Source organism: Pseudorca crassidens, chromosome 12 (genome assembly GCF_039906515.1).
Source record: "Pseudorca crassidens isolate mPseCra1 chromosome 12, mPseCra1.hap1, whole genome shotgun sequence".
Classification (NCBI taxonomy): Eukaryota; Metazoa; Chordata; class Mammalia; order Artiodactyla; family Delphinidae; genus Pseudorca; species Pseudorca crassidens.
Window position 1 is genome coordinate 21,156,278 of NC_090307.1, and position 25,035 is coordinate 21,181,312.

General features: G+C 35.7%; 1 protein-coding gene across 1 annotated transcript in view; it reads right to left on the reverse strand.

Annotated features, from left to right (window-relative positions):
* Positions 1–25,035, reverse strand: part of LOC137204224 (netrin receptor DCC-like) — a 190,869-nt gene that overhangs the window by 19,169 nt on the left and 146,665 nt on the right. The window contains exons 6-8 of the mRNA XM_067701461.1: positions 21,428–21,576; positions 19,623–19,761; positions 13,336–13,385 (exon numbers count right to left, since the gene is read on the reverse strand). Coding sequence (XP_067557562.1) covers positions 13,336–13,385; positions 19,623–19,761; positions 21,428–21,576 — 338 coding nt within the window. The remainder of the gene's footprint in view (positions 1–13,335; positions 13,386–19,622; positions 19,762–21,427; positions 21,577–25,035) is intronic.

Here is a 25,035-nt window from a genome sequence, read left to right on the forward strand (position 1 = left end):
CTCCAATCATCCTTATCTCATTAAACAACTCCACAATTCACTCATTTTTCTGTAGCAAAAATCTAGTCTCTGTCCTTGATTCTTCTCTTTCCCCTCTGTGTGTGTGTGTGTGTGTGTGTGTGTGTGTGTGTGTGTGTGTGTGTGTGTGTGTGTGTGTGTGTGTGTGTTTAATCCAATCCACTAGCCAACCTTCTTGGCTCCAGATACAACACATATGATTTTTTCCATTTCTCCCTTCATCTGCTCTAATGACTCGCAGGTGTCAACTACAATCATCTTATAGAGATCACTCAACTGTATCCTCACTGGTCTCCTGGTGTCCACTCTGCCCTATCCCCAATAATTTTCCTCATAGCAGCCAATTTGATCTTTTAAAAAGCTGAATGAGATTATTCCCCTTTCAAAACCCTTTTCATTGTCCACAAAATGAATCCCAGTGTTTACCATGCCCTGTAAAGCCCCTATGATCTAGCTCTGACCCAGGGATCTCTAATCCACTCACACTGCTATTATTTCAAGTTCACAATCATGCACACATGGGTCTCTCCTCAAGGTTTTTGCACTAGTTGTTAGCTTTACTTGGAATGATTTATTTTAAGTGTGACAAAACTGGCCCTTTTTCATATTCTTGTCTCAGCTCATGTCATCTTCTTAAAAGGCCCTGCCCTGACAATCTGATTTAAATTAGCTCCCTCTGTATCATATCCCTGTGCTTAACTTAGAAGGACATTTGACTGCCTTCATTGTAGCTTTTCCAGCAATAAGCTCAGTAATCACTGGTTTAACAAATAATACTTATAGTGTTGTTATAAGGAGTAAATAGGGCTTTCATCACTTAGCACACTGCCAGCCACAAAACACCTGCTGAAAAAGTTACTGTCATTATTATTGTTGTTATAGTTATAATTAGGTGTTCCTTAAATATGTGTCAAGAATGTTAATGACAATAACTCATGCTAATATCTTACATCTTTCAGACAAAAGATTTGTTTTTCAACAGTTATTTTGTAAGATAAATAACATTTGAAGCTAAACTAGTGAATTAAATGAATATTTCAACATCTCTTAAATCAAATCACATAGTTAGCAACTGCTTTTACCTACTGGTAGGACTGAATCTATTCATGTCCTCTAACTAATCAACCATTCCAACTATAAGGGCAACTTCCACGAACTAAATTAAAATCAGAGACCTTATCACTAGACCTAGGTTCATTTAATTTAAGCCCATTATTAAACCTACCACGTTTCAAAAATGTATGGCTTGAGCTTTTCCTTCAGAGCCAACCAGAATTGGATCCATCGGGAATCTGTGTGATGAAGTACATATTACAAGGTGATATTAAAGTAGGACTAGAACTCCAAAGAGAATGGTAGTCTATCACATAATTTAGACTCTTTGTCATAGCCTTTGTGCAGGTATACTAAGTGGCAGTGACTAGAATACATTTGGAAAGAGCAAAATATAATAACCTCAAAACACACAATAGCAAAAAATGATGTATTTAAGTATTTGAAGTATGAAGATGAGAACTTCTAGAAAATGTTTTTCTATCCTGTTTACATTATAAAATTTCATATAGACATGGAGATTTAATCATGTCTCTAACTTATTCGAATCATGTAATAGACACCTTCGCTGGTTCTTAATCCCTATTCTTTAGTTACGTACATAGGCACTTGATAAAGACTGTTCCTAGATCTACTTCTAGCTCTTCATAAATTTTTCTTCTTTCACTAACTCAATTTATATTTTTACTTCAAATTAATTCAGGTAACAATGTAGGGGATGCGGTTACTCAATTTATGGAGTACGTTGTTCTGGTTTGGAATGTATATTGTGATGCTAAGGTAAGAGACTGAAAAAGTTTTAAAGATAGTATTTACTACAAAATGCTTTTGTAGAAAGACATCATTTGCGAAAAGCAGAATTAGACAAATACTTTTCACAGGCTTTTGTATCTTCAATAGGGGATTTATTTTTCTCACACTTTAAAAAAATATTATTGCTTGGAAAAGTACCATGAGATAAGTATCTAAGAAAATGAGTGATAGTATGATATAAAGATATGCTTAGAATTTCCAGAGTATTCTCTTCAACTTATTTGCAGAATGTATTTAAATGGCATGATACATTTATATTATTTAAAAATTGGTTATCCAAATTTTTTTACTGTCTTAATATCCTTCCCATTCAGAGTTTATCCATTTATTGTGTTTTCACTAAAAAAGATGAAAACTGCTGACTTACTGGAACTTCAAAAATAAATTAAAGGATCAATTTAACTACTGGCTAGGAGCTCTGATCTAAATTATAATGGGATATAAAACTCATGCTGGTGACCAAAATTATGTTTCCCAAAGTTACTCCAGAATAATCTCATGCATATATTTCTGGTTCTTTATTGTTAACTACGACAGATGGCTTTATCAGTAGATTAAAAAAAAAAAAAAGTACATCAGTGTGGGACTTTGGAACAGAAGTATTCTGAAAGCAGTATCAATAATGGGAAGGGAGGAGTTTCTTCCCAGCCAGTTAAAGCATCTTTCTATATTCTTAACCACCACAGTTCATTAAATCCTTCGTTTCCCTGTGAAAGGGAAGACCTAATGTTTTAAAAGTGTTTTATTTCTCTATTAAGATAAATTGAAAAGGCAATAATAAATTTTTCTGTGAATTGGTGTCCTCACTCTTTTATAAAATAAGTCAGGAAGCAGAAAGTATAATGATCATTGCCAGGGCCTGGAGGAAGGGGAGGAATGGAGTATTATTATACAATGGGTACAATGAAGATGAGAAGATGAAAAGAGTTCTGAAAATGAATGGTGATGGTTTGACAACAATGTGAATGTAACTATGCCTATAAACTGTACATTTAAAAATGGTTAAAATGGTAAATTTATGTTATGTATGTTTTACCCCAATTAAAAAAATGTATTTTTCAAAAAAGTAAGTAGGATAGCAGCTATCTGAAGATGGGTTCAATCCAAATTACAGACACACTTTTATTTTTGAGGGAGTCTCATGAATTATTACATGTTGTCTTACTTTAATATAATTTAAAAAACATATCTAGTCTAGCCTACAAATTCTAGACAAAAAAAAGAAAGATTAGACTATAAGAATTATCAGGAGACATTCCTTTCCTCATAATTATGCTCCTACCCTCTCACCCTTCCCAAAACACTTTCATTCATTGTTCCCTGCACATTATCTATGCTCAGAGAACAGTTATATAATGAATCAATCACAGAATCAGTAACTTAAAAAAAAAAACAATACAAGAGATCTGTACCTACTTGAATTGAATTCAAGACACTATACTCGAGCAGAAATTTTCTGTGTATTAGCTAGCTCAGGGCCTCTTCCCTCCGCCATCAGGGAACTGCCCTGGAGCCCGAGGGGAGGGCGGCCTCACTGAGGCTGTCAGCTCTGGAGGGGTCCCACCAGCCAAAGCCGCAACAGTCCTTGGGACGGCGGGCCAGTTGTTTCAACAACTAACTTAAAGACAAAATGGAAAAACAAGGAGCTTTGTGCCTGGGATCATGTTCATGTGAAACCAGGGATGGCCATCTTGTGCCAGAGTGAGTACAGAGGAGGAGCTTCAAGATGGCAGAAGAGTAAGACGTGGAGATCACCTTCCTTCCCATAAACACATCAGAAATACGTCTACATGTGGAACAACTCATACAGAAAACCTACTGAATGCAGGCAGAAGACCTCAGACCTCCCAAAAGGCTCTTGGTGCACCAGCCAAGCATCAAGGCTATGCCTTTGAGGTGGGAGAGCCAAGTTCAGGACACTGGTGCTCCAAAGACCTCCCAGATCCATGTAGTATCAAATGGAGAAAATCTCCCAGGGATCTCCATCTCAATGCCAAGACCCAGCTCCACTCAATGACCCACAAGCTACAGTGCTGGACATTCTGTGCCAAACAACTAGACAGGAACACAACCCCACCCACTAGCAGAGAGGATGCCTAAAATCATAATAAGGTCACAGACACCCAAAAACACACAAGCAGATGTGAACCTGCCCACCAGAAAGACAAGATTCAGCCTCATCCACCAGAACAGAGACACTACTCCTCTCCACCACAAAGCCTACACAACCAACTGAACCAACCTTAGCCACTGGGGGCAGACACCAAAAACAATGGGAACTATGAACCTGCAGCCTGCGAAAAGGATACCCCAAACACAGTAAGTTAAGCAAAATGAGAAGACAAAGAAACATACAGCAGATGAAGGAGCAAGGTAAAAACCCACCAGACCTAACAAATGAACGGGAAATAGGCAGTCTACTTGAAAAAGAATTCAGAATATTGACAGTAAAGATGATCCAAAATCTTGGAAATACAATGGAGAAAATACAAGAAATGTTTAACAAGGACCTAGAAGAACTAAAGACCAAACAAACAGTGGTGAACAACACAATAAATGAAATTAAAAATTCTCTAGAAGGGATCAATAGCAGAATAACTGAGGCAGAAGAACGGATAAGTGACCTGGAAGATAAAACAGTGGACATAACTACTGCAGAGCAAAATAAAGAAAAAAGAATGAAAAGAACTGAGGACAGTCTCAGAGACCTCTGGGACATTAAACACACCAACATTAGAATTATAGGGGTCCCAGAAGAAGAAGAGGAAAAGAAAGGGACTGAAAAAATAGTTGAAGAGATTATAGTTGAAAATTTCCCTAATATGGGAAAGGAAATAGTTAATCAAGTCAAGGGAGCACAGGGAATCCCATACAGGATAAATCCAAGGAGAAGCACATGAAGACACATAATAATCAAACTATCAAAAATTAAATACAAAGAAAAAATATTAAAAGCAGCAAGGAAAAAACAACAACTAACATACAATGGAATCCCCATAAGGTTAACAGCTGATCTTTCAGCAGCAACTCTGCAACCCAGAAGGGAGTGGCAGGACATATTTAAAGTGATGAAAGTGAAAAACCTACAACCAAGATTACTCTACCCAGCAAGGATCTCATTCAGATTTGATGGAGAAATTAGAACCTTTACAGAGAAGCAAAAGCTAAGAGAATTCAGCACAACCAAACCAGCTTTACAACAAATGCTAAAGGAACTTCTCTAGGCAGGAAACACAAGAGAAGGAAAAGACCTACAACAACAAACCCAAAACAATTAAGAAAATAGTAATAGGAACATACATACTGATAATTACCTTAAATGTAAATGGATTAAATGCTCTAACCAAAAGCCATAGACTGGCTGAATGGATACAAAAACAAGACTCATATATATGCTGTCTACAAGAGACCCACTTCAGACCTAGGGATGCATAAAGACTGAAAGTGAGGGGATGGAAAAAGATATTGCATGCAAATGGAAATCAAAAGAAAGCTGGAGTAGCAATTCTCATATCAGGCAAAATAGACGTTAAAACAAAGACTATTACAAGAGACAAAGAAGGACACTACATAAAGATCAAGGGATCGATCCAAGAAGAAGATATAACAATTGTAAATATTTATGTACCCAACATAGGAGCACCTCAATAAATAAGGCAAATACTAACAGCCATAAAAGAGGAACTCTACAGTAACACAATCATACCAGGGGACTTTAACACCCCACTTTCACCAATGGACAGATCATCCAAAATGAAAATAAATAAGGAAACACAAGCTTTAAATGATACATTAAACAAGATGGACTTGATAGATATTTATAGGACATTCCGTCCAAAAACAACAGAATACACTTTGTTCTCAAGTACTCATGGAAGATTCACCAGGATAGATCATATCTTGGGTCACAAATCAAGCCTTGGTAAATTTTAGAAAACTGAAATCGTATCAAGTATCTTTTCGGAACACAATGCTATGAGAATAGATAACAATTACAGGAAAATATCTGTAAAAAATGCAAACATATGGAGTTAGCTAAACAATACACTACTTAATAACCAAGAGATCACTGAAGAAATCAAAGAAGATATTAAAAAATACCTAGAAACAAATGAAAATGAAAACACAATGACCCAAACCTATGGGATGCAGCAAAAGCAGTTCTAACAGGGAAGTTTATAGGAATACAAACCTACATTAAGAAACAAGAAACATCTCAAATAAACAACCTAACCTTACACCTAAAGCAATTAATGAAAGAAGAACAAAAAAAACCCAAAGTTAGCAGAAGGAAAGAAGTCATAAAGGTCAGATCAGAAATAAATGAAAAAGAAATGAAGGAAACGACAGCAAAGATCAATAAAAGTAAAAGATGGTTCTTTGAGAAGACAAACAAAATTGATAAAACATTAGCCAGACTCACCAAGAAAAAATGGGAGAAGACTCAGATCTATAGAATTAGAAATGAAAAAGGAAAAGTAACAACTGACACTACAGAAATACAAAGGATCATGAGAGATTACTACAAGCAACTAAATGCCAATAAAATGGACAACGTGGAAGAAATGGACAAATTCTTAGAAATGCACAACCTTCTGAGACTGAACCAGGAAGAAATAGAATATGCGAACAGACCCATACAGACCAATCACAAGCACTGAAATTGAAACTGTGATTAAAAATCTTCCAACAAAGAAAAGCCCAGGACTAGATGGCTTCACAGGCAAATTGTATCAAACATTTAGAGAAGAGCTAACACCTATCCTTCACAAACTTTTCTAAAATATAGCAGAGGGAGGAACACTCAAACTCTTTCTAGGAGGCCACCATCACCCTGATACCAAAACCAGACAAACATGTCACAAAAAAAGACAAGTACAGACCAATATCACTGATGAACACAGATGCAAAAATCCTCAACAAAATACTAGCAAACAGAATCCAAGAGCACATTAAAAGGATCATACACCATGATCCAGTGGGGTTTATCCCAGGAACGCAAGGATTCTTCAATATATGCAAATCAATCAATGTGATACACCATATTAGCAAACTGAAGGAGAAAAAGCACATGATCATCTCACTAGATGCAGAGAAAACTTTCGACAAAATTCAACACCGATTTATGAAAAAACACCCTCCAGAAAGTAGGCATAGAGGGAACTTACCTCAAAATAATAAAGGCCATATATGACAAACGCACAGCCAACATCGTCCTCAATGGTGAAAAACTGAAACCATTTCCACTAAGATCAGGAACAAGACAAGGTTGCCCACTCTCACCATTCTTATTCAACATAGTTTTGGAAGTTTTAGCCACAGCAATCAGAGAAGAGAAAGAAATAAAAGGAATCCAAATTGGAAAAGAAGACGTAAAGCTGTCACTGTTTTCAGATGACATGATACTCTACATAGAGAATCCTAAAGATGCTACCAGAAAACTACTAGAGCTAATCAATGAATTTGGTAAAGTTGCAGGATACAACATTAGCGCACAGAAATCTCTTGCTTTCCTATACACTAATTATGGAAAATCTGCAAGTGAAATTAAGAAAACACTCCCATTTACCATTGCAACAAAAAGAATAAAATACCTAGGAATAAACCTACCTAAGGAGACAAAAGACCTGTATGCAGAAAATTATAAGACTCTGATGAAATAAATTAAAGATGATACAAATAGATGGAGAGATATATCATGTTCTTGGATTGGAAGAATCAACATTGTGAAAATGACTATACTACCCAAAGCGATCTACAGATTCAATGCAATCCCTATCAAACTACCACTGGCATTTTGCACAGAACTAGAACAAAAAAATTCACAATTTGTATGGAAACACAAAAGACCCCAAATAGCCAAAGCAATCTTGAGAAAGAACAATGGAGCTGGAGGAATCAGGTTCCCAGACTTCAGCCTATACTACAAAGCTACAGTAATCAAGACAGTATGGTACTGGCATGAAAACAGAAATATAGATCAATGGAATAGGAAAGAAAGCCCAGAGATAAACCCATGCACATATGGTCACCTTATTTGTGATAAATGAGGCAAGAATATACAATGGAGAAAAGACAGCCTCTTCAATAAGTGGTGCTGGGAAAACTGGACAGCTACATGTAAAAGAATGAAATTAGAACACTCCCTAACACCATACACAAAAATAAACTCAAAATGGATTGAAAACCTAAATGTAAGGCCAGAAACTATCAAACTCTTAGAGGAAAACATAGGCAGAACACTCTATGACATAAATCACAGCAAGATCCTTTTTGACCCACCTCCTAGAGAAATGGAAATATAAACAAATGGGACCTAATGAAACTTCAAAGCTTTTGCACAGCAAAGGAAACCATAAACAAGACGAAAAGACAACCCTCAGAATGGGAGAAAATATTTGCAAATGAAGCAACTGACAAAGGATTAATCTCCAAAATATACAAGCAGCTCATGCAGCTCAATATCAAGAAAACAAAAAACCCAATCCAAAAATGGACAGAAGATCTAAATAGACATTTCTCCAAAGAAGCTATACAGATTGCCAACAAACGCATGAAAGGGTGCTCAACATCACTAATCATTAGGGAAATATAAATCAAAAGTACAGTGCAATATCATCTCACACCTGTCAGGATGGCCATCATGAAAAAATCTAGAAAAAATAAATGCTGGAGAGGGTGTGGAGGAAAGGGAACCCTCATACACTGTTGGTAGGAATGTAAATTGATTCAGCCACTATGGAGAACAGTATGGAGGTTCCTTAAAAAACTAAAAATAGAACTATCATACGACCCAGCAATCCCACTACTGGGCATATACCCTGAGAAAGCCATAATTCAAAAAGAGTCATGTACCACAATGTTCATTGCAGCTCTATTTACAATAGCCAGGACATGGAAGCAACCTAAGTGTCCGTCGACAGATGGATGGATAAAGAAGATGTGGCACATATATACAATGGAATATTACTCAGCCATAAAAAGAAACAGAACTGAGTTATTTGTAGTGAGGTGGATGGACTAGAGTCTGTCATAGAGAGTGAAGTAAGTCAGAAAGAGAAAAACAAATACCGTATGCTAACATATATGGAATCTCAAAAAAAAAAAAAAAATGGTCATGAAGAACCTAGGGCAAGATGGTAATAAAGATGCAGACCTACTAGAGAATGGACTTGAGGACTCTGGAAGGAGGAAGGGTAAGCTGGGATGAAGTGAGAGAGTGGCATGGACATATATACACTACCAAATGTAAAATAGATAGCTAGTGGGAAGCAGTCACATAGCATAAGGAGATCAGCTTGGTGCTTTGTGACCAGCTAGAGAGGTGGGATAGGGAGGGTGGGAGGGAGGGAGATGCAAGAGGGAAGAGATATAGGGATATATGTATAACTGATTCACTTTGTTATAAAGCAGAAACTAACACCACTGTAAAGAAATTATACTCCAATAATAATGTTAAAAAAAATGTTCTGTATATTATGACTGAATACAAATAACAGTGTGAAGTTTGCGAGTGTAAATATTATTGTAAATGCCAGCTTCTAATTTATCTTTACACGGAATCAATCATCTAAGTTCTCCTATGTCTCCTCCTTCTCTACATTAAATTTGAGAAATCTACCACATTTGTAAGCGGAGGACTCAGAGCTCCAGTTCCAAGTAACTCAGTGGCCAAAGTGTATTTTACGAAGGATTTAGGATGATTCAGAGAGAAACAAACAAACAAAAAATATTTTTCATGAGCTATCTAAGGCCTTTATACAACACAAAAGAGGGAGATTAACATTTATAAGCATCATGGTGTGACAGCAGAAGTGGTTCCAGAACACCTACACGAACTGTGCAGTTTCAGAGAGGTGAGGTTGCCAGACAGCAGGAAACAGTGTTAATGTAAGTGCTCTCTGCACAGCCAAGAGAAGACAACCCCAATTACAGAATAAAAACAAAACAAGGCATGCCCCCGCAAAAACAACAGAAGACCTGCAAATTAACATCATAATTCAACTGGCTCTTTGTTCTTATTTCTTCCAGTTTCTCCTCTTCTCCTTATTTTGACAATTTTGCTCACAGTGGCTACCAAGTGAATATCCCAGGTGGGGATCAAATGCAAAAGCCTCACTCAGCTATCTGCTTGGCTGTCACTTTTTTTTTTTTTTTTTTTTTGCGGTACGTGGGCCTCTCACTGTTGTGGCCTCTCTTGTTGCGGAGCACAGGCTCCGGATGCGCAGGCTCCGGACGTGCAGGCTCAGCAGCCATGGCTCACGGGCCCAGCCGCTCCGCGGCATGTGGGATCTTCTCGGACCGGCGCACGAACCCGTGTCCCCTGCATCGGCAGGCGGACTCTCAACCACTGCGCCACCAGGGAAGCCCTGTCACTTCTGATGATAAGAGAATTATCACTAGCCCAATGACAGAAGACAGAGACCTCAGTCAAAATCCTTCCTGTATATGTATGTATATGTATAACTGATTCACTTTGCTGTACAGCAGAAACTAACACAACATTGTAAATCAACTATACTCCAATAAAAAATTAATTAAAAAAAGAAATAAATTATTTCTTTAACCGTCAAAGCTTAACTGAAAAAAAAAATCTTTTTTTTTTTTTCAGGGCCTTTTTCAGAGGTCCACGTACCAAAAAAAAAAAAAAAAATATATATATATATATATATATATATATATAAATGATAATTTTATACCTTGTATTCACTTCTCGGTTCTATGTACAGAAATCCTAGCCATCTGTGTGCAAATACCAAGAAATTTTCTCATTGACCGTCAATAAAATGGTCAATTATATTCCATAATTACAGATATGATATAGAATAAGAACTTAAAATATGACTGTTCCTTCTATATTAAATAAAAATTCCAAGTAAATGAATAACATTAAAGTCATAATTCTATTAGTCTAAAAGAATACAACACTATTCAACTACAATGTTTCTTTCTTTACAAATTTCTTCCTTAAAGTGGTAATCATCTGGGGCAAATATTAGTATATTTGAGAGCTTTTCTTTTGTTTCAAACAAGAGACAAATATAAAAATATCATATTATTGTTTTTCTCTGCATCAACATATTGGGAATGATAAAACAGTGCTTTGATCATCCAGTTCCTTTCCTCTTGGTAACAATCCAAGAAAAATAATTTATAATGCCTGAAAAGCTAGGAAAGAAGATAACAGAGGGAGGGAGAGGAGAGCAAGAAGCTTTCTAGTGCCTGGGCCTGCTGTATTCATTCTGAAAAGCTAATGAACAAGTTAAATTTTCTGGTAGTGCAACATTACACAGATAACTTCAAGAAGATAGAAGCAGGGGTGTTAATATTTGGTTGCTGCAAACACTGCAGATTTTAGAAGAGCAAGGCCTGTGATATTTGATTATGTGTATGTGTGTGTGTGTGTTTATGTGTGTGTGTGTGTATATATATATATATATATCAGTCGAAAAAGTCAATTTTGCAATCCAGGAATTCCCTCCTACAGGAGGGTAATAAATTCATATTCAAAGAGAGTCAGCAACCAGGGTCATTCAATAATGCCTTATTCACATTCCAGAAGAAAACATTCATCCTTTGCTAAAGTAGACTTTTTATGGGATACGAGCATACACACACAAAATAGCTTATATCAATTTCTATGTTCTGTCCTGAAGGAAAGATGTAAATCGGGTGAAACTCTAGTAAAAATGAGTCATTAAAACAAGAGAAACTATAATATGGTCTCCCAGTTTCATTCATTAGCAACCTACAATAATTATAAAAATCTACTTGACTTTGATTTGGCAATCTGTTAACTAGAATAGCTGTAAACATCTGTAAAATATTTAATGTTGTAAATAATAATGTCATTTTTAGGGTGATGTCTATTTCTCGTTATTTTCCTTTAGCTCATTTTTCTTCCCTTAGTTCATTTATTTTTCTCCCTTCTAAGTTTAAATTTGTTTCATTCATTCTTATCCAATTAGTGCCTAAAATTATAAGAGGATAACCATTTAAAAGACATTTCACTAGCTCCAAAAGGTAAACTCATTTGACAGAGGTAAATCTGATCAAAATCACAAAATATGGCTTCGTCAGAGACTTTTGCAAAATATGGCAAGAAATTGTACATTGAGTGAAGTAATAGCTACTGATGCTAAGTTAGATCCTTTGCATATGCTATATTACTACTTCCTCATGACAAATCAATAAGGGAGGGATTAACATGCACACTGTATGAATATAGAGAAACTGAAGTTTACTGAGGTTCGAAACTTTTCTGACATCGTATACAGTTACTAGAAGAGGAAGGTAGGATTAAAAATCAGAGTATGACTTTCTCTGAGACACATATGATTTTCCTGTCATCTTCTAGAGCTTGGAGACCGGTTAGGCTAGTCTCCTCACTGAGACCCAGGGAGAGTGAAATTATTTCGCTAAGCACACACAACCAGATGATGACAGAGGCAAGCCAGGCCAATCTTACTTTTGCTTTCCTCTACTGTGTGGTTTTCGCTTCTTTCCAATGCTGAGTGAGACACACTTGAAAAAGGAGATATTTCTAGAAAACTGATTCTGGCATTAACTCCTTATCTTCAGCTACACCCAGCCTAATTTAAACCCTTTTGAAAGTTGTATCAACTTTTCAGGCCAGTAAAACATTAATCACTGATTAATACTGCTTCATACAGATAACCTTATCAGACCTCAAGAACAGCCTTCCATGTCTATATTTATAAGAGAAGAAGAGGAATGAGGATGAAATATTCAATTCAAATTAAATCTACCAGGAAACAAAGTCTCTCTTTATCCCAACTCTTGTAATTACTTTTTTCATTCCTACATTCAATTGTTCCATCTAGCACATTATGTCCTATACAGTAAGTCCCCCACATACAAATGAGTTCCATTCTGAGAGCGCATTCAAAAGTCCAATTTGTTCAAAAGTCCAACAAAGTTAGCCTAGGTACCCAACGAACACAATCGGCTACATAGTACTATACTGTAATAGGTTTGTAATACTTTTCACACAAATAATACATAAAAAAGCAAACACAAAAAATAAAGAACACATTTTTAATCTTACAGTACAGTACCCTGAAAAGTACAGTAGTACAGTACAACAGCTGGCACACACAGGCATGTTCGCATCTTTGAAAGTTCGCAACTTGAAGGTTCGTTATGTGGGGGACTTACTGTACTGATAAGTATAGGTAAATAGACAACTTTGTTACCTGATGGAATAGCCTTTAATCATGATAACATTTATAAAATCAAGTGTACTAGAAGCAAACAACTCCTTCATTTAATTCATTCAAGTGTGGTGGAAGATGTGGGATTAATGCCACTCACTGTGTTGTTCTGGAACATTTCCTCACATGGAAGCCACCATCCACCCCAAGCAGTGGATGGGTGATTGAAAGTTACACAGGTATTGGTAATGAAGTAGTAAACATTTCCACAACTCACCCTTGAATTAACTATTTCCAGGGAGACATTCTGAGGCGGGGCACTTGGCACTAGAAGAAATAAAACAAGGTGAGATCGTTATTGCCAAAGTCACGAAAGAGAAACTCCAACCCTCTGTGAAAAGAGAAAGCATGTCTTTTTCACTGTTCATAAGGATAATCAGGTAGGTAATTCCAGGCACTTCAAAATTTTCCTGGAGAGATGAAAAATGACTGCATTTGTTTTTCTCACTTAGTGGCCCAGATATCCATCTAGGGAGCCCCCAAAACTCTTAGGCAAAAAGCACCTGCCATGATACTAAATACTGCCATTTAATTACAGCTTTCCAGTGATAACCTTCCCAGAGGAACCAATAAAAACACACGGGAGATTTCCTAGAGTGGTTTAAGGGCTTAAGATATTGTGCATTTCAGGACCTCCACAGTTTTATGATGAAATATGTCACTCTTGTTGCTTAATCTTTTTAAATGCAACCTTTATTATCCCTTAAAAAGTGAAAAGAAGAAATACATCCCTTTTCTTTTTCTCACACTTTGTAATTAAATCTCTGTGTCATAGATGCAAGCAGGTTACCAGAGAGCATTTGGTGAGCCAATTCTATTAACAAAGGAGCAATTTATTTTTCTTCGTGGGTTTTCTAGGTATTTTGCTTCTCTTACTTGCATTTTGATTGTTCCAATCCTTCATGGAAGGAGGAAGAACATATACAGCTTTCTTTATAATACTTCTAATGGATATTTACTATATCAAAAAGTGAATATTCTATCAAGTTAGTAATTCAATGATAGCCATTCACTGAATGACTGTAATATCTCAAGTACTATTCTAGATGTCTTGGATGAATCATATAAATAAATAAATAAATAAATAAATAAATAAATAAATAAATAATTCTGCCCCACAACAGTCATATAAGTAGCATTCAGTAAATGCTTAATATATATAAATCAGAGTATTCCTTATCTTTTTTCATGACAAATTTACAAATTTAATAGAGGAGAAAGGCTTTCAGCATCTTCAAAAATTTAAGGGCCATTTTTGTTATGTCCCTCTTCTTTAATTTGAACTTGGACAATAATCTGTTTTCCTGGGGTGCTTATATTTACCCTGAATTTATTTAACTCCTACTCTGATTTTGCCTTCTCAAAAGTAATCACTATGAGGGCATGATATATGCCTGATTAATCTTTAAATCCTCCAAACTGACATTCAATTAATATTTACCGACTCAATAATTAAATGAACAAGTGGATACTTACTTAAATATTAGCTCCTGGACCTTTCTGGACATGATAGGAATTATAATCACTCATTTTGTTTGACTTTGATGAATAAGTGATAAACATGATAGGAATTATAGTCACTTATTTTGTTAGTACTTGATAAAGGTTATTAGCAATGTAACGTGTGGTAAAATGTTTATCAGAGCTTGTTTTTCATGAATTAGGTCAACAAGCATTCTTTCAAAACATATTTCATTATTTAGGAGATAGACTTTATTTTTTAATTTCATTTAATTCTGCTATGGTTTTCTTATCAAATACAGAATATAACCTTCACAGGAACCAGGATTTTTGTCCTTTTGATGCTGCATCCCCAATATTGATGTGTGTTAAGCACATGGGGCACACTCAGCAAATATATATTGAATGAATCAATTAATAGAAAGACTATAAGATTACAATAAAATATTTTTCATATTTAGAGTTTCAGTCAACAAATTTGGTCACAATAAAAAAAAAGTTTATAATTTTGCAATTTTATTTTTTAAATTAAGGTATAACATATAGGAAAGTGCATAAACCTTGAATGTATGACTGGATAAAGTGGTGTGTGTGTGTGTGTGTGTGTGTGTGTGTGTGTGTGTGTACATCCCCATTTAAACACCACCTAGATCAAGATATAGAACATTTTCAATAACCTGGAAAGCTCACTGTGTCCCTTCTTAGTCAGTATCTTTCTGATAGTAACCACTACTTATTATCACCTCTAACTCCACAGATTAGTTTATTTTGAGCTTACTAAAAGCAAAACTATAGTTGTGTGTTCTCTTTCCCAGAGGCTGGCTTCTTTCGCTTACTTCTTGAGATCCATTCATATTGTTGCATGTAGCAATAGTTTTTTGTTTTGTTTTGTTGCTCCATAGTATTACAATGTACAATTATTCTAATTTATATTTATCTGTTCTACTGATGAATGGCATTTGGATCAATTTCTAGTTTGGAGTTATGAGAATAAAGCTGCTATGAAAATTTTAGTTTGTGTCTTCTGCTGGACAACTGCACTCATTTCCTTCATTCATTTATACCTAGGAGTGGAAATACTGGTGGTGGGGGACCCCCTATGAGGGTTAAACATATGTTAAGTTTTAATAGATACAAAGTTTTCTAAAGTGACCGTACCAAGAAAAGATTAAAGATAGGCTGGAAATAAAAATAATTTGTGTGATCAGAAGAACTAAAAAAAAACTGATGTTCTCACAATGAGGAAGAATTTAATATGACCCACATTCAAATCACTCTGTAAAGCAGTAAAAATTAAAACAGGTACAAACTGAAAAAAAAAAGCTATGTTCTAAATCATATAATTGCACAGCTTCTGAAAAATATATTCTTTAAAAGCAAAGATTGGGAATAATGTCTTAATATTAGGTGATAATAAATCATTTCTTACTGATGAAAAATATTTCTAGTTTAGGTTTCATATGATATTCTAACATTTATATCATATTATACTTTACTAATCATATTACACACACTTTTGACCAATTAAATAATATGAAAACACAGAATACTGGAGGAAAGAGAAGGTATTTAAATTTATCATACATTTTGTTCTAGGTACTGTGCTAGTTGATATGTAACCCTTAAATCTCACTTTAATGAAAGTTTATAAATGGCATTTAACTCCTCATTTCAGAAAGCCAAGAATATATAAGAACAATAATAAACTACCACAATTTGATAATTTTCCATATTAGGAATTTAAAGCCATCAAGTCCCAAAGGTGGACTGTAACAACGGTGTTAATGAATTTTGCCTAGTTTTTTACAATATAAATTTCTCCTACTTTTCACAGATGGCACACTGGCTATTCTTGCCTTACACAGTCAGGAAAAAAAGTGGACGGTGTTTTTCTACAGTATTTTTAGTTATTATTCTCTTCTTCTTACTATCAATTTCCGTACTATTTACAAATAAATAGATACAATAGATAGGATTAGATGCTTGGTGGAAGTGAGTGGAATCTACATTTATCTATTGGGACTTTCTTTATTTGTCTTATTTGACAACGCTTCATTGTTTCATGAGGCAGAGGGCAAGGACATAGTTCATTGCTTTTCTCTTCGAAATGTCAAGTAATTTATCAATTACAATAGGTTCATTAAAGCCAATCAGAGGCATTTGCTCTGGAAACTCCTCTCAATGTGGTGGAGCATGCTGGTTTAAGCACATGGTGATGAAGCATTCTGTAGAGTAGATTAAGTTCTCAAACTTGTAAATGAATCGTACATATAGTCACTTGAATTCCTCCCCTTAGCAAGTGTGTGCTGTCCTGTACACATAATTTGTGGATTGAAAGAATTTATATGTAGCCCTGAGCTTTTTTCTTGAAGGACCTAATATGAGACATTTATTATAGAATAAGAGAAACAATATATTTCCACACTGAATCCCCCTTCTTTACTTGCTTATATGACCTGGCTCTGCTGCTTACTAGCTTTTGTGACCTCTACCTTAGTTTTGACATCTGTAAAGTAGGGAAAAATACAGTGTTGTGAAGTGTGTGGAGCAGGGCCTTGCACTAATAAGTACTCAATAAATATTAGCGATAACAGTAAGAAGCACATTCCTATAGCTAAGCTTGCCTATAAAATTTGGTCCCTCTGCTTTTGAACACAGGGCAAGTTGGCACGGGCACCAATAAATGTTGATTAATTCATAAAATCTGTTAGTAACCTATTCATGTCAACTGGTTCCAGAGACAGTGCTTAAGAACAAACTGGCAAAACTACTTACAGTCTACACTAAATATTAGGCTGTCTGGATTGATGCTCTACAACCCCAACGGTTTGAAGAAGTGGAACGCTGTAAACTAATGATATACTAGGTGGAGGAATCTGAACAAAAACGTGTTTCTTCCCAGAAAAACAATTAAAACAGAGCTAACTTAGAGATGACAGCTCCTCAGAATAAAACCTTTACAAGCATCTTAGCATAACATGGATACTTTGGGGATAATTAATTAAGAAAAAAAGTTATTTGCATCTTATTTTTGCTTTTATTCCATTTTTCTATAGTCCCAATATAAATTTTTTATGGTAAGAATTTCTCTGGCCTTATAGGAAATCTGATGCTCTCTATAACACATATATATTTACACATGATCATATGTTAAGTTAGTCACACAAAGAGGAAGTCCTAAAGATGAGTCTATACTTACAAACATCTGTACAGGTGTGGCTGAACTGTCTGATTAATTCAATAAATATTTACTGAGTCAGGAGGGATACAGAGATGAATATAATATCATCCCTCATATTAAGGAACACTTAGAATAATGAGAAAAAGAGACATTGGCATAGATAACATTTATTAAACATTTAAATATATGCCATGCCCATGTTTTAGGTGCTTATGTGGATTAAACATTTGATTTTCACAACATCTCCCTTGTATAACATCCAGAAAGTCAAGGAGAACAGGGCTTTGTGACTTACAGCTGGGAAGCAGGTGACTGTTAATCGTAATTAAATTCATCTGTATGTGACCTCAGCCTGCATAGCTTCAGTAGAGAGTAGAGGACATCAGATTGAAGTACAAGAGATGAGTTTATTGTAAAGATGAAAGCAGACGAGGTTGAAGTACCCACCCCTAGGGGCCCCTGAAGTTCATGTGTTCTCTCTCAAGTGCATCTGATAGAGGGAAGCTGGGGTCCCTTGCAGAGTGATGCTTGTTGGATTAGAGTCAGGAAATCCTTTCATTTAAGGACAGGCATTTTCTAAATCCTAAATGTTGCAATACTTCTAGATAATAATTCTTGGATTAATGAGTAATAATCTGTCTTTCTCACTTATGACATTTAAAACCAAAGTAGAGAATAAGGCCACAGCATTACAGTTCAGTGTGTGAATGAAATCTACATAAATTATGTAAAATATTCATTTTCGTTTGTTTTCCTTTTATTTTTATAATTATAAGTTGTGAAGTAATTTATTCTGCCAATAAATATTCTGTTCTGTCTTCAATAACAGAATCAGATGGATGGGCTTAAGAATTACATTAAAAATTCTACCAAAGCAGTGTCAGATATAAAGTATTATTTTACATTGAAATTGCAAATGAACATTACTCCTCTGTCTTCTTTACACTATCCTTAATAACATGCATGCCCTTCTTCATTTCACTGATATTGTATGAAATATCCACCCAGATGCTTTCCTAGATTGAAGCAAGGTTGGCTCAGTCAAGGAATCACAAACTAAAGTCATTTTTTTGAAATTCGAAAGATCAATAATTTATAGAATTACACATACCAACATGGAAACCGCTGCTGAAAAGAAATAGCTTGATGCCTTTTTAGTATTCATGGAGGTCACATCTCTGCATTTCTGCACCTGCCTGAATTGTCACTGGCCCCATATCATATGCTCTGCTGTGCTTTATTTTCACTTTTCATTAAACTTCCAACCTTTCATTATCATCCATTTTTAGATCCCTAGTTTCCTCTGCTACTGCTTTGTCAAATTCATCTACTTCATTAAGATTTCTTTCTCTTTGTTATGGCATTAAAAAATATGTCTCATCTTTCACTTGTTAGGCAAAGTAAAACTAAAATATAAATTTTCATATTCAGTTTTAATACTTTCAATACGTATATGTAGGAGGACTGTCCATCATTTACACTTTTAATCATCTAGCACTGTTTAGAAGGAGAAACAAAAGAAAGATGCTGATGTAAATTAGCCCACACACATGTACAAATGTGTTTGTATTTATAGGAATAAAGGGAAACACACACAAAGAAATGACTCTGAGCTCTCGGGCAGCAGTCACACTTTGAAGATGACTAATTAGCATATCCTGATTCAGAGTGTATACCTTTTCAAAGTTTAAATTTGACTGTAATAGACAGTTTGAGTGAATTAGCCAAATTTCTGATGTATGCTAGTATACTCCATGAAGTTTTAGTTAGGAAGCCTTGAACATGGAATCTATGACATATATCCAATATTATTTCATTATTATAACAACTATGTGAGTCAAATTTCACTGTCTATAACTTACCATCAGAAAGCGTAACCACAGTTATGTCATCAGTAGATACTCCTGGTCCGTAGCGATTGTAAGCTAGGAATCGAAGACTATATTCCGTGAATTTTTTCAGGCCTTCCAGCTTATACGATAGTCCATCAACCTCTATATTCTGGAGACATAAAACACCAAAACTGTCATGCAGGAGACACGTAAAAGCTGAAATGGCAGCCATTCTGTGCAATCAGTGAATTGGATGTTAGACTCTTACTCACAAAACTACACTTTAACCTTACTATGAGTTGTTATAAAACCTAAACTGTGACACACACTCCCCCACTGAAGACCAAACCACTCTGTGGACCCTAGTTAAAACAGCACCACGCTATCTTTAGAGTCATTAAGTTCCAATTTGTTTAACACCACCCAATACATTGAATGGTGTGCACTATTAACACCCACACCAAAACCCTGACAGGCAGAAGGCAGCTTGTAAATCCACAGGAAGGCAGAGTTGCTCCTGTACCCAAAATGGAATAATTTACCAAGAAACAATAGAATTCTTCCTTCTTGTGCTGAAATATACCTGAGATTCTGGAAACTGACAGATACTTTGCTACAATTGTTATGGATACTTTGCTACAATTATTATCTCTCAAAATGCTGTGAGGTTAAGTTGGAATTGTTTTCAGCAGTTCACAGATGTAGAAATGAGGTAATGGAGGTGAAGGTCACTGAGCAAATCAGAGCCAGTTCACTCCAGAAGATCCATTATACAGCTCTTCCCAATGATCCTCACACTCTATCTTGGGTGACACTATTTTTTAATTTATTTAAATGAATTGGTAAAATGCATTATTGAAGAACTAACATGTGTAGGAAAAGGGTAGAATAGAAAGGTGAAAATAAGAGCTAAATAGCATGGGAGCAGTAAACAAAAAAAATGGAATGAATGATTACTTAGGAGGATCTCAATAATTCTTATGCTATAACTTGGAACTTGGAACTGTTCTGAATAGAACTAATGCAAACATTTTATTTTAATGAAAAATATCTATCATGCAGTGTATGTGGAAGCATGAAGACCACACTATAATGGGCAAATTTCACAACACATCATAAGAACTTCAATATCCCAAGGTCATTTCTGGTCTTTCCTATTTAACTACCCACTTGTCTATGTATCTTTTCCCACATGAACTTGAGAATCTGGAAGTAAACATCTCAATAGTCATATATATGTCACAAAATAGAATAGTTGAGTTTCATGTGTCTCCCTTAAGACTCATTTACTCTTACTTTACATGAAAATCTAATTTGTTTATTTTCCAATGTCTGTGCTAACCACAGATTAGAAGCAAAATAGAAGGTAGTCTTCAGGAGTAAAGTAATTCTGAAAACAACGAGAAGTGATAGGTGACGGTCCCATGGCGGGGAGAAGACAGAAATAACATCAAACATATGAATGAAAAAAGAATGAAAAAAGCAATTTGACGGAAGTTGCTGAAAATAAGATTGATCATCCCTTAGGATAAGGACTGAAAATGCAAATACTTTTCTGGAACCACATGGGCTCGTTCAAATGTGGTTACACTGGCCCAGACCACAATATACTCAAACAAAAAATCTGCATCCTTTGTATTAACTTCATCTCATTGCCCATTTGCCTCTCTTACCACCCAAATTCAATTAAATTGCTTAACAGTTTCAATAACAGTTACTTTAAAACTGGTCAGCTATCCAATTAATGTGCTGGATACTGGTTTATATCAAGAGCCTGCAGATCTCCTGCAATTTCTCCGATAGGCGATAGGAGTGGGGCCCATTCTCTTGCCTACCTGTTCCTTCCCCGTGGACACTTCAGTGCAGAACAATCTGTAACCTTGTACTGGACCATTTGCATAGGCAGGGGGTTCCCAGGTAATAAGAACTGAGGTAGGTGAGGTAGATACGGCTTGCAGATTTTCTACTGGCCCTGGAACTTGCACTGTTTACAAGAGAAATTGATTAGTACAAGAAGGTCCTCTTTCTCAAAACAAACAGCATTTCATCTTTTACAGTTCAAGGAAATTATAGCACCATGTACTATTTTTAGAACCATATGGAATAAGAATATAAAAATATAGGATATAAACAGAAAGTTATGAAATTTTAGAATCATTTCATTTTAAAATTCAGAAGAGGACTTATATTAATCTAAATTACTTATTTCATTTTACGGTTGAGGAAACTGGTCAAGGAGTATAAGTGACTAGGGTAATGGCTGAATAAGAGTGGGATTCTTAATCTAAATTCTTAGTACGGAGAATTTTCCACTTTGCAAGTAGGCCTTTGCCTGTGTATTGCTAACTGCAGAAGGAAAAGAGAAAATGCAATTAGAATACTTGTACATCATGATCCTACTTATAATTCAAATAGGCAGCACAGTTACGGTTAATTTACCACATTGTCCTTATTTAAGTCATCATTTTAAAATCTTGCCCAAATCTGGGTCCTTTAAATTAATTTCAGGATTTAATCTTCAATTTTACTTTCTAGTATTCTATCTTCTCTCATAACTATTACTTCACTTAATCAAGGATAAGAAGCTTGTTCATTAAAGAAATTAGATAAACACAGGTCTGCAATCACTTAACCAAAACAGTTATGTCCAGATGTGTTTCTATATCCAAAAATTTTCAGGTTTTAGAAATGTAACGTGGTGCATACACAGTGTTTTATGTAACACCCCGAGTGGGGTCTGTGGTAGCACCCTGTTATTAAACCATATATTTGCAGCAAATATATGACATTCACACCAAACAGGATTATTAAAGACTATATATAGCCTAACATAAGGTCAAGTCAGTTTAGGGTGTGAAATGAGTTCAGAAAATCCTTCTGATTTTAGATTTGCAAATTCTGAATATGTGCAGAATTCTTTATTTGTGCCTATGGACCTGAAATTAAATATATGGTTTGTAAATGGTAAATTCAATAATCACATTAGTTACTATAATCTGAAATAAATAAATAGTCTCATCATTGCAAGCGTAACAACAACTTTAACTTAAACATGCTGTGTACTTCCCCCAGCCTTAGATACCACCTAGCTTTGGACAGATAGATATACATTTTTGGCCTCTAGTTCAACTCTTGTGAGTTTGAACTTCCATAGCGAAATAGCATATGAAAACTCAGATGACATGACATCTGATGATATACTTCTTAGATCGGAATGGAACCTGTGTCTCTGGATCATTTTCGGAATTTGTTCCATGGAACCCAGCTCCTTAAGGCATTACCCAGCTCCTTAAGGCATTTTTTTTGGGGGAAAAAAATACTCACGTCAGAAACATATTTTATGTTGAGACAGGCTGGGACCTGGGCCGGGACCCATTGCTGCAATGCACCTGGACAAACCTCTCCCCAAGCAACAGAATACAAAGAAACTATAAGGGACTAAAAATAACTGTGCATGTGCAGTTGGGGCAAATTATGGACAAGGATATACAAAAAGACCAAAAAAATTCCCAACTGCCACTTCTGAAGAGCTGGGAGCAAAGACAGGGTGTTGGGAGCAAAAGTAGGGTACTGCGCATGCCCCCTGCACTCAACACCACCAAATGGGTGGGGAGACCACCTAAGACACCCCTCTGGCCGAATCCTTGGACACACCCCTTCCCTCACTCTATAGAAGGAACCAGTTCGCCCTTCCTCAGGGAGCGAGCAAGGGAACCTGTTACTTGTTTTCGCTCCTCCCTGCTGCAGCATGGGCCCCAATAAAGCCTTGCTTGATTGGGGAAGGCCAAGAACCCTGGTCGGTATCAATGTCACCTTCACATATTTTCCCACCAGTCCCCAAATCTGGAGAATCGTTATTATTGACAATTGCATTCTTCTCACCTTAACAACTGATTATTAATAATTTCTTAAAAACTTATTTGGAAGACATTTTATACCTACAGAAAACGTTAAGAATGAGAAGAGTACATAGAACACCCTTGTTCCCTTTATCAAGATTTACCCATTATTAACACTTTGTTCTATAAACTTTATCATTCTCTCTCTCAATTATCTATCTATCTATCTATCTATCTATCTATCTATCTATTGAGATTTAGTTGCATCAATCGGGCTCTCTACCCCTAAATTCTTTAATGCATATTTCCTAAGAATTAACGTGTGCACGAATAATATAGTTGTCAACTTCAGTGCATTTCATAGTAATACAATATCACTAATCGTCATCTGTGTCAACTGACTCAATAGTGTCATTTGTGTAGCATTTTCATCTCTAATTGAGGATCTAGTTTATGGTTAAGTTTGAATTTCTTTACCATATCTCTTTAGTCTGCTTTATACTGAAACAGTTCAAAAGACTTTCTTTATTTTTTAGGACATTTATATATATATATATATATATATTTTTAATTTTTATTGGAGTATAGTTGATTTACAATGTTGTGTTAGTTTCAGGTGTACAGCAAAGTGAATCAGTTATACATATACATATATTCACTCCTTTATTTTTTAAGATTCTTTTCCCATATAGGCCATTACAGAGTACTGAGTAGAGTTCCCTGTGCTATACAGTGGGTTCTTATTAGTCAACTATTTTATATATAGTAGTGTGTATATGTCAGTTCCAATCTCCCAATTTATCCCCCCTTCTCCCCAATACCCTGGTAACTATAAGTTTGTTTTCTACATCCGTGACTCTGCTTCTGTTTTATAAATAAATTCACTTGTACCCTTTATTTTTAGATTCCACATATAAGTGATATCATGTGATATTCGTCTTTCTGTGTCTGACTTATTTCACTCAGTATGACAATCTCTAGGTCCATCCATGTAGCTGCAAATGGCATTATTTTCTTTTTTATGGCTGAGTAATATTCCATTGTATATATGTACCACATCTTCTCTATCCATTCCTCTGCTGGTGGACATTTAGGTTGCTTCCATGTCCTGGCTATTGTAAATAGTGCTGCAATGAACATTGGGGTGCATGTATCTTTTTGAATTATGGTTTTCTCTGGGTATATGTCCAGGAGTGGGATTGCTGGGTTCTATTTTAATTAATAGAATGTTCTTCATTTTGGGTTTGTCTTTGTTTCTTCATACTGAATTTAGGTTATACATTCCAAGCTGAAACAAAATGCAAGCGATGTCAGTCCTTCTCAAGGCATCACATCCAGAGGCATAAGATCTCTGTACCATCATTCCTGTTAATTTTGAATAGCAGGTCAAGGTACTATCAGATTTCTCCACTGTAGAGTTAAGTGGTCCCCTGCATCCCCCCAGACCCCAGCCCTCTGCTCCATTGCTTACAACTAATAAACAATCTGTGTGGAGATACTACATTGGGAGTATGCTTTTTATCAATGCCTCTAGGTTCTTTGGGTGAACAAGAAACACATGAATGTGTATACACAGGTACACAGAAAAACGTTTAGGTGGATAC